General features: G+C 40.9%; 1 protein-coding gene across 1 annotated transcript; it reads left to right on the top strand.

The window, feature by feature from the left end:
- LOC107636693 lies at positions 3,369-5,964 on the top strand. The gene is made up of 4 exons (XM_016340185.1): positions 3,369-3,598; positions 4,518-4,594; positions 5,325-5,588; positions 5,681-5,964. Exons 1-4 carry the CDS (start codon positions 3,369-3,371, stop codon positions 5,962-5,964), a joined length of 855 nt encoding a protein of 284 aa, XP_016195671.1.

Below are 11,789 nucleotides of genomic sequence, written 5' to 3' on the forward strand. Positions count from 1 at the left end.
ACTTGGTGCACGAAATTACAATCACAGTTTTGTAACTCCGCACAACTAACTAGCAAGTGCACTGGGTCGTCCAAGTAATACCTTATGTGAGTAAGGGTCAATCCCACGGAGATTGTCGGCTTGAAGCAAGCTATGGTTATCTTGTAACTCTTAGTCAGGATATCAATAATTCTCAGATTTAATTGTAAAAAGTAAAAGAACATGAAATAAATACTTGTTATGCAGTAATGAAGAACAGGTTGAGGATTTGGAGATGCTTTGTCTTCTGAATCTCTGCTTTCCTACTATCTTCTTCTTCATGCACGCAAGGCTCCTTCCATGGCAAGCTTTATGTTGGGCATCACCGTTGTCAATGGCTACTTCCCGTCCTCTCAGTGAAAATGTTCCAAATACGCTGTCACCGCATGGCTAATCATCTATCGGTTCTCGATCATGTCGGAATAGGATCCATTGATCCTTTTGCGTCTGTCACACGCCCAACAATCGCGAGTTTGAAGCTCATCACAGTCATCCCTTCCCAGATCCTACTCAAAATACCACAGACAAGGTTTAAACATTCCGGATCTCAGGAATAGCTGCCAATAATTCTAGCCTATACCACGAAGGTTCCAATCTTAGATTAGAAACCCAAGAGATACACATTCAAGCTTGATTACATGTAGAACGGAGGTGGTTGTCAGGCACGCGTTCATAGGTGAGAATGATGATGATTGTCATGGATCATCACATTCATCAGGTTGAAGTGCGAATGAATATCTTAGAATAGAAGCAAGCGTGATAGAATGGAAAACAGTAGTAATTGCATTAATTCATGAAGAACAGCAGAGCTCCTCACCCCCAACAATGGGGTTTAGAGACTCATGCCGTAGAAGATACAATATGAAATGTGTAAAGTGTCATGAGGTATAAGATGAATCACTAAAAGTAGTTTTTATAGTGAACTGGTGACCTAGGGTTACAGAAAATGAGTAAGCTAGGGTGTTTAGTGTAAAAATCCACTTTCGGGGCCCACTTGGTGTGTGCTTGGGCTGAGCATTGAAGTTTTCATGTGTAGAGACTTTTCTTGGAGTTAAACGCCAGCTTTTGTGCCAGTTTGGGCGTTTAACTCCAGTTTTTATGCCAGTTCTGACGTTAAACGCCAGAATTCTTGAGCTGACTTGAAATGCCTGTTTGGGCCATCAAAGCTTGGGCAAAGTATGGACTATTATATATTGCTGGAAAGCCCAGGATGTCTAATTTCCAACGCAATTAAGAGCGCGCCAATTGGGCTTCTGTAGCTCCAGAAAATCTACTTTGAGTGCAAAGAGGTCAGAATCCAACAGCATCTGCAGCCCTTTTTCAGCCTCTAAATCAGATTTTTGCTCAGGTCCCTCAATTTCAGCCAGAAAATACCTGAAATCACAGAAAAATACACAAACTCATAGTAAAGTCCAAAAAAGTGAATTTTAAATAAAAACTAATAAAAATATAATAAAAACTAATTAAAATATACTAAAAACATACTAAAAACAATGCCAAAAAGCGTATAAATTATCCGCTCATCAGGGATGCGTACGCTACCACTTGCACGCGACGCGACCAACCCTTTCGGGTTTGGTATCTTGCATACGCGAGCAAGGTGCTGGCATACGCGATGTCTCTGTTTTTAGAAAAATGAATTTTTGTGATTTAAAACCTAATTTTGAACCTCTAAACCTCTATTTTTACTCTTTTAGCCTTAGACCTAAGTGGTATACCTAGTAATGAGATGAAGCTAAGAAAAGTCGGTAACTTGGGGGTGAAGTAAGGTTAAAAATGATGAATTTTGTATGAAAAGTGTAAAGAAGTAAAGTATATGTGATGCCATGGCTATAATGAATGATTATGCAATGATTATGAATGAATATGAATGTTTTTTAGGCTTAAGCTCTTTATTTATCTGAGATACGAGTTTTCTTGGGTAAAATACCGTGGCTTACCATCACGTGTTCCAGGTGGAGACTCGATACTCTGTTGACCCTACATCGTAAGGGTGACCAGGCACGTATAAATTCCAGGAAGGATACCCCCAATGAGTAAATTTTATATATGAGAAAAATCTATGCATAGACTATTGGGGATGCGCGACGGGAGACAGTCCTGGGTTTAGCAGCCAAACTTGTCGGGTTTGCTTGATAACCAACATATGAGATTCATCAGCCATAGGACAGGCATGCATCATATGCATATTGTTTGAATTGCTTGTTTGTATATTATTTGGGAATGCCTAAGTGAATTTATTATGTTAATTGTTATATTTGCTATCTTCAATACTTGTATTATACCTGTGTTTGCCATTGTCTGTTTGTTTGTTTGTGCAGTTTCACCAGTGTTGGAGGATTGCAGGAAACGTGGAGAAGTTAGGAATTTTGAGTTAGGTTTATGTTTTGGTTAAATTAGATATATATTTTATTTTAGAGTTCGTAATATCACACCACCTCGGTTTTACGACTTAAGCATAAAGCTCTGTGTGGTAGGGTGTTACATTATGGTATTAGAGCAGTTCATTCTTGTAGAGCCTGAGGGATAGACTGACTATGCTTCTGTGCATTCTCTCTGTGTGTCTCTATGTGCTATTAGGATATTTAATTGATATATGTGGCCTAAACGTTCATGAGCGTGCATTTGAGACTTGAAACACTAGACTTGCGATATTGAGACTGATCAACTTGATATCACTTGTTTGGTGTCTATAGGAACTAGATGTCGATCGCGGACGCAGTCGCGGATGAGGAAGAGGTAGATTAGGAAATGCAAACTTTGAATTGATAGGAAACAACCCTGTAGACTTTATGGCTGCCCTGGAAAACATGGTTGCGGCCATGCAGGCGACAACTAAGGCATTGGAAAATTAGATAAAATATGGAAATAATGGGAATAACGGTGAAGAGGGTCCCATGACGCTCTCCTCTTTTCTAAAGGTGCACCCTCCGACCTTCAGGGGGACCTCAAACCCTACTAAAGCGGATAACTGGCTTCAGGTGATGGATCGGGTGTTACAGGCTTGGTAGGTTCCTGAGGAATAGTGGGTTGAGTTCGGGACCTATCAATTGTAGGGTGAAGCCCAGTACTGGTGGCAGGGAACAAGACATATCCTGCAACCAGATGGTGTTGTGGTATCGTGGGAAGTGTTCCAAACAGAGTTCTACAGAAAGTTCTTTCCCAGTTCAGTCAGGAACGCCAAGGAGCTTGAGTTTCTTCAATTAAAACAAGGCCAGATGACTGTTACTGAGTACACTAACAAGTTTGAAGAACTGTTCTGACAAGGCGCTCTAGAAGATTTTGCTGAATGGAAGTGCATAATATATGAGGGAGGACTCCGGAGTGATCTTTTGAGCTCCATTGGGCCGATGGAGATTAGAGTATTCTCCAAGCTTGTAAACAAAAGCCTGGTGGCTGAGGAGTGTCTGAGGAAGGCAGTAGTGGAGAGAGGAAGTCAGAGGATGCCTTTTCAAAGGGCTCAAGGAAGGAATTTCGCACCAAGAGGCAGAAACTTTAAGCGTGGAGGCTTCGCACCACAGCACAATCAGGGTCAAAATAGCTTCAGGATGCAGAATAACACTGTTAATCAAGGGAGAAGGTATGGGAAGCAGCCACAGACCAATTGATGAGCGGATATTTTATACACTTTTTGGCACTATTTTCACAGTATTTTTAGTATGTTTTGTTAAGTTTTATTATGTTTTAGTAGGTTTTAGTATAAAAATTACTTTTTGGATGCTATTTTGAGTTTTTGTGGTTTTTCTATGATTTTAGATGATTTTTGGGTGATTCTGGCAAGTTTTAGAAAAGTCTAATTCAGAGATAGAGAAAGGGCTACAGATGCTGTTAGATTCTGACCTCCGTACATTCGAACAAACTTTTCTGAAGCTAAAAAGGTCCAATTGACGCGCCCTCAAAGGCATTGGCAAGCTAACATCCAGGGCTTTCCAGCAACATATAATAGTCCATACTTATCTTTGTAAATGAAAGCCCAAAACAAGCATTGAACACCCAAAACACCCCCCTTTCTGGCGTTCAACGCCCCAAAGGGAGCAAGTTTGGCGTTTGGATGCCCAAAAGGGATCAAACTCGGTATCCAACGCCCCAAGAGGAGCACTAGGACGTGGATTCACCCCAAGATCAGCCCAAACACTCACCAAGTGGGCTCGGAAGTGGATTTTCGCACCCTTTAGCTTAGTTTATGACATTTTTGTAATTTTTAATTATGAGTAACATCTTTTAGGTCTAGTATTTTATTATAAATAAAAGACTTCCTTCTTCCTGAGGATTATGCCTCCCGGGAGGGGAGAAGCACAGACACATTACTTCTATTACTTTCTGTACAGTATGAGCAACTAAACCTCCTAAGTTAGGGTTAGGAGTTCTGCTGAATCTTATGGATTAATAGTATTACTGTTTCTATTTTAATACACGTTTGATTCTATTCTCTTGTGCATTTTCGTTCTTCATCTCATGAATTGAGGATGACCCCTGACAATCATCCTTGTTCTACATAGGTTCTGTGTGAGTCCTGACCAGGATAGCATTGAACCACAGCTAGAGAATGCACTGCAGATTCCAAGATCGTGCCTGGGCAACTTTGGATAAGTGACATAAAATCTCGTTGACCGTGGGTTACTGAGGTCTCTATGGCGTTAAGGCTAGAGTTTGAGAAGCAGCGTTCCCTGATCCGGAAGATCCGACCTTATCTGTGGCATTTTGAGTAGGATTGCAAAGGGGAGTGGATTGCTTAGGTCTTCACCTTCGACTATAGTGGGAAGCCATGAGTTAACCTGATGAGGATGTTACATGAGTTGCTCGGATATGGTGGACTGCTATGGTTTAGAAGAGGCTAACTTGATGAGGATGCTACATGAGTTAGTCAATTACGACAGCCACTGAATGAATCATTCGTTATTGAAGTAGACAGTAAAAAAAGTTAATCCGGATAGAATACGCATCTCTGAAGCCTTAACTGTATCTTTATCACTATTTTCACATCAACCTGGTATTTCATTCTTTATTATTTCGTTTATGCTTTCAAACAAACAACCATCTTTTCTGATCACCTGACTAAGATCTACAAGATAGCCATTGCTTGCTCAATCCGACAATCTCCGTGGGATTCGATCCTCACTCACCTGAGGTATTACTTAGACGACCTGGTGCACTTGCCGATTCAGTTGTGCGGAGTTCAATTTCGTGCACCACCAATCTAAGTTGTCAAAGGTGCGAAAAGTATCATCCTGGAGTCTCGTGCAAATTGGGGTCAGGAGTATGCTACTTTTGTGGACAATTCGGGAACTTAGCCTTGAATTGTCCAGAGAAGAAGTATGAGACTGGCAGAGTACAGCAACCAGGGAGAGTATTCACTACTTCTGCAGCAGGTGCTGAGGGATCCGAGATACTAATCAGAGGTAACTGTGAAGTAGCTGGTAAACTTTTAAATGCTTTGTTTGATTCTGGAGCGACGCATTCATTTATAGCATTTGAGAAGGCTAGTGAACTAAGATTGAAGATTGTGGTCTTAGATTATGATCTGAAGGTGCATAATGCCACTTCTAAGGCCGTTGTGACTAGGTTAGGATGTCCACAAGTGTCATTCCGAGTTAAATAGCGTGACTTTGTTCATGATTTGATTTGTCTGCCGATGACTGGTTTGATCTCATTTTTGGATTAGATTGGTTGTCTAAGAACCGCGTGTTGTTGAACTGCTCTGAAAGGACGTTACACTTTATGTCAGAAGGGTCGGAAGGGCCAGTTGTGGCGAAAGATTATTATCTGAACTCCGTTGTTGTGAACTGCAGTGGGTGTGAATGCGCAGGTGTTGTTTTGTTGGCGGCAAATGTGTCGGGTGAGGAACAAACCTTAGAGCAAATTCCGGTTGTATGTGAATTTCCTGAAGTGTTTTCGGACGACATTCTTGAATTTCCTCCTGCTCGAGAGATCGAGTTTGCGATTTAGTTGGTGCCTGGGGATGGGCCAATATCTCAATTGCTCCTTATCGAATGTCTCTGTTGGAGTTAACTGAACTCAAATTTCAGTTAGAAGAGCTGATGAGTAAAAGTTTCATCTGGCCGAGTGTTTCTCCGTGGAGAGCGCCAATGTTACTAGTAAAGAAAAAGGATGGGAGCATGCGCCTATTTGTTGACTATCGGCAACTGAACAAGGTTTTCGTGAAGAATAGGTATTCGTTACCAAGGATCGACAATCTAATGGACCAACTTCAGGGAGTCGGAATATTTTACAAAATTTACTTGCGATCTGGTTATCATCAGATAAGGGTTAGAGACGAGGGCATTCCAAAGATTGCTTTCAGAACACGATATGGTCACTACGAGTATACGATAATGTCTTTCGCGTTAACCGATGCCCCGGCAGTATTCATGAATTACATGAACAGAATTTTCCGTCTGTTTCTAGATAAGTTTGTAGTCATCTTCATTGATGACATACTAATTTACTCTAAGAATAATGAAGAGGATGCAGATCACTTGCAAACTATGCTACAAATCTTGAAGGAAAGAAAATTGTATGCCAAGTTATCTAAATGTGAGTTTTGAAAGAGTGAGGTGAAGTTTCTTGGCCATGTGGTAAGTCAACAAGGGATTGCTGTGGATCCTACCAAGGTTGAGGCGGTAATGGACTGGGAGCAACCAACTTCTGTGACAGAAATTAGGTGTTTTCTTGGTTTGGCGGGTTATTACCGAAGGTTCATCAAAGGGTTTTCACAACTTGCTTTGCCTTTGACCAAGCTGACTAGGAAGGATGTGCCATTTGTCTGGACTTCTAAGTGTGAGGAAAGTTTTCAACCGTTGAAGCAAAAACTGACCACTGCACCTGTATTGGTGTTGCCTGAGCTGAATGAACTATTTGAGGTATACTGTGATGCATCCTTGAAGGGTCTGGGGTGCATGCTAATGCAGCACCGTAATGTCGTGGCATATGCCTCACGACAGTTAAGGCCGCATGAGATGAATTATCCAACTCATGACTTGGAGCTTGCTGCCATCGTGTTTGCTTTAGAGGTTTGGAGGCATTACCTCTATGGCATCAAGTTTCAAGTTTTCTCCGATCACAAGATTCTAAAGTACCTTTATGAGCAGAAAGAACTAAATATACGTCAGAGGAGGTGGATGGAACTTCTAAAGGATTATAATTTCGAGTTCAATTACCACCCTGGGAAAGCAAATGTTGTGGGGGACGCTTTGAGCCGAGAGTCTCTATGTGCTGCTTGGATGATGCTACGAGAGGAGGAATTGCTAAATGCATTTAAGAGTCTGAAATTAGGGGTTAGAGAGGAATCTGGTACTCTATGTCTAAGCCAGTTGCAAATTTCAAGTGAGTTTAAATCCAAGATCGAAAAAGCCCAACAAGACAAAAAGGAATTGCAGAAGGTATGGCTGGCAATTGAGCAAGGGAAGCGATGGAGAGTATCTTGGGACAATGACGGGATATGGAGATTCAAGGAGAGCATTTGTGTGCCTGATGTTGGAACTTTACGGTAGGATATATTAAAGGAAGTTCACAAAAGCGGGTTTTCTATCCACCCAGAAAGTACTAAGATGTACCAAGATCTGAAAGCGATGTTCTAGTGGCCGAGAATGAAGAACGACGTAGCATTGCATGTATCTAAGTGCCTGACTTGTCAGAAAATTAAGATTGAACATCAGAAGCCATTAGGAACCCTTCAACCCATAGAAATTTCTCAATGGAAAAGGGAGAGCATCGCGATAGAGTTTGTGTCAGGATCACGAAGGACTCAAGCGGGTTATGACACTGGAGAAAAAAGCTTGTTAAGGCTTGAGATGATAGCTGGAACCATTGAGTGGATAAAGAAAATCCGAAGCCGAATGCTGGTCGCTTAGAGCCGTCAGAAGAGCTATGCTGATCAAAGGTGGAAGCCTTTAGAATTTAAGGAAGGAGAGCATGTGTTTCTGAAGGTTACTCCAACAACCGGAGTGGGCCGGTAGCCTATAGAATTGCCCTACTGTCGCATCTTTCGAACCTGTACGACATATTTCACGTGTCGTAGCTTCAAAAGTATACTCCCAATGCAAGTCAAGTTCTGGAACCGGAATCGGTTCAAGTAAGAGAAGATCTGACGCTTCCAGTAATCCCGGTTAGGATTGACGACACCAACATCAAACGATTGTGCGGAAAGAAAGTATCATTGGTGAAAGTAGCTTGGAGTCGGGCTGGTATCAAAGAACATACTTGGGTGCTCGAGTCAGATATACGGAAGGACTACCCACACCTCTTTTCAGGTAAATAAATCTGAATTTTGAGGGCAAAATTCTTAATTAGGTGGGTGATGAGCGAATATTTTATACGCTTTTTTACATCATTTTCATATAGTTTTTAGTAGTTTTTATTGAGTTTATATATGTTTTAGTGTTAATTCATATTTTTGGATTCTACTATCAGTTTTTGTATTTTTGGGAAATTTCAGGTATTTTCTGACTGAAATTGAGGAGCAGGAGCAGAAATCTGATTCAGAGACAGAGAAAGCACTGTAGATGCTGTCCAGGTCTGACCTGCCTGCATTCGAAAGAGCGTTTTTGGAGCTACAGAAGTTCAAATGGAGCGCTCTCAATAGCTATGAAAAGTTGACTTCCAAGCTTTCCAGCAATATATAATAGTCCATACTTTGCTTCGGATTAGAAGGCCCAAAATTGGAGTCCAACGCCAGCTTCCTGCCCCTTCCAGGCGTCCAGCGCCCAAAGAGCAGAGCCCAGCGTCCAAAGGCCTAGAAAGGATCCCCTAGCTGGCATTCCATGAACAAGGAGCCTCATAGCACGTGGATCTCATCAAAGCTCAGCCTAAACACTCACCAAGTAGGCCCTAGAAGTGGATTTTAGCACTAAATAGACTGTTTTACCCTTACTAGTCATCTGTTTAGTATTTAAGGGATTTCATTTATGTAATTCATATCTTTTTTTAGAGTCTTTACCTTTTTTTTAGACTCTCCGATTTAGGAGAGAATCATCTTCGTTTTTCCTTTATATTTTATTTTCAGTATGAGTTTCTAGGGAAGGAGCCCTGCTAAATCCTATGAATTAATAAAAGTACTATTTCTTCTTCTTCGATCCGTGTCTGATCCATCTCTAAGATGTATATTCCGATCTTCATCGTGATGAAAAGGACAATCTGATAAATTGGCTCTGTTCATCACATTAAGACGAACGTGCTTGACAAACACCCGCATCTACTTGGGTTCGTGTGAATACTTAGCCGAAAAGAACGAACCAACAGCTATGTTTATACATCTCTCAGACAGTTAATCCACGATTTTGTTGGGGATTTCTTGAGACACCAGTTCAGCTGATCTCTGTAACACCCTAATTACCCTAAGCCTTACCTCGCATCGTAAAGCAAAGGTTAATCAAAGGTTACGACAGTTCTAAGCTCATATATATAATATATAGAAAAAATAATATAATCTAGAAGCCCGATGAAGGATATAGTTCAAAAACAGCATTTAAAAGCGCAAAATGTACTAACAAAGCTTCTAACTTAAAGCACAAAATATAGATATAATATAACAAAAGATAAGAGTATAATATCATGAGAATCTAGCCACGACTTGCGGAGTTTAAGCCGGCTAGTCATATATACAAACAAACAGAACCAGACAGTAAAATCAGCTTATACAAATTTTCTCTCTCAAATACAAGCCTCTAGGCAAAGCAAAATACAAAAGTGTGAGATATATAAACAAAATAAATCTAAAAGACTCCAAAAAGTATCCACGATCCTCCGCTTCTGTCATCATCCAAGCAACTCACTGAGGTGGGTTGCGACCTGCATCTGAAAACAACAACAGAAATATGGTATGAGAACCGGAGGTTCCCAATATGGTAACAGTGCCCAATGATGTAGGATATAAGACCCCGGAACGCCAGAGGCAATCCTAGACTTCATATCCATCACAAGATTCAATCTTAAGGCATACTAAAACAATAAAGCATAATTTAAACCGCAATACAACTTCAAGTCCTACCAGTATAAAATGGGTAATCTAACTTAAAAGATTCTCTAGTCTAACAGTCTCCGCTGTCCCATAGCCTTCACCAACCTATCCTCCATGCGATCCCATCGCCACCGCCTTCCGAACCACCTCAATCCCAGCAGAAAACACAAGTAATTTCAATGCAAGTAAAACACAGGTAGAAGCATATAAGACAAGTAATTCAAGTAAGCAATTAGGCATGTTATACAAATAGGCAAACCATTACAAGTAGACAAAGCATACAAACAGATAGAAAATGCATATGATGAATGCCTGTCCTATTGGCTGTGATATCACATTGTCAGTTCAACTGCCAACCCGACACATCTCCATGGAGATGTCACCCTTCGGAATCATCATTTGGGAACCCCCAAGATATGGTGCTCGGATCACTGTCCAGGATTTTGTGCCTGCACACTCTATTGATCCAAAGGGATGCGAGCGGGATACTCTTGCCACAGACCTCACATCTCAACGTAAGCGGGATTAACCACCGTCCTTAAGCCGCCGCCGCTACCTCGACAGGCGGGATTAACCACTGTCTCTGCCAGGCACATAGCGTCTCATAATCTCAGTATAAAATAGTAGTTCAGTGGTTTTTCAGAAAACATTTTCAATACATCAATGATTCATCATTACACCTTCGAGTCCTCGACTCATCTCAACCACTATCAATTCACATTTCTATTCCGAGTCCTCGACTCATCTCAACTACTGTTAATTCACATTTCCATTCCGAGTCCTCGACTCATTGCAACTACTGTTAATTCTCATTTCCGTTACGAACTCAACGGTTCATCAGTTTTTATTTCATATACCAATCTACCTTCACATGCCATCAAACCATCCCCAGTACACCAGAAACCTAAGCCTCCGTTCTCTAATTTTTCATAATGATATCAATTAAATCTTTAAAGTTCTTTCTCATGTTCTCATACCCAAAATTTTGTCCATAAGACTTAAAATGGTGTCACAGAAGCTTACAATCTTGTTGGGAAGGTGAAATAGTTGAAAACAAAATTTAAGTTTGAGAAACAGGCGTGTGCGTGCGCACGCCCAGGAGAAGTTTTAAAACATGTGCGTACGCACAGGTACAAAAATTTACAAGTCTGTTCACTCGCACAAGTTATGCTAGCGCCCTCAACGGACTGCCTTCCCGACTTGTGCATACGCACAGGGCTGTGCGTGCGCACAGATCGTAAATCCTCATTGGGTATGTGTGCGTACAAGCTATGCTAGCACTCCAAACAGAAAGCCTTTCCCTGCCTGTGCATACGCACAGGTCTGTGCATGCGCACGGGTTTAAAATTTTGCAGGGTTGTGCGTGGCACAAGGCTGTGCGTGCGCACATACCAGAAATCCCAAAATTATGCAACTTTGCACAATTTTAGATTTGGACACCAATCTTTGAATGATCATAACTTCCTCTAAAAAAATCCAAATCCTACAAACTTTATATCGACTTGAAGAGTTTTTAATAAGCTTTAATTTCAAACAAATTTCAACCAATTTTGAAAACTGATTCATAAGTTATGATCAGACAAAGTTTACGAAAAACCAACTTTTACCAAAAGTTCACAATTTACCAATTTCCTCATTTTCACAACTCTAACCAACCAAAACCAACTAAAACCTTTCCAAACTTCATTTTCCATCAAATCTACCCTTTATAACATATTACACCATTCTCAACCATCAAACCTCAAATATATGATACCAAAGTCAATCCTCCACTAACACATACGCCAATAATCATTTTACCACTATCAATTCTCAT

The sequence above is a fragment of the Arachis ipaensis genome, chromosome B04, assembly GCF_000816755.2.
Source record: "Arachis ipaensis cultivar K30076 chromosome B04, Araip1.1, whole genome shotgun sequence".
Lineage (NCBI taxonomy): Eukaryota > Viridiplantae > Streptophyta > Magnoliopsida > Fabales > Fabaceae > Arachis > Arachis ipaensis.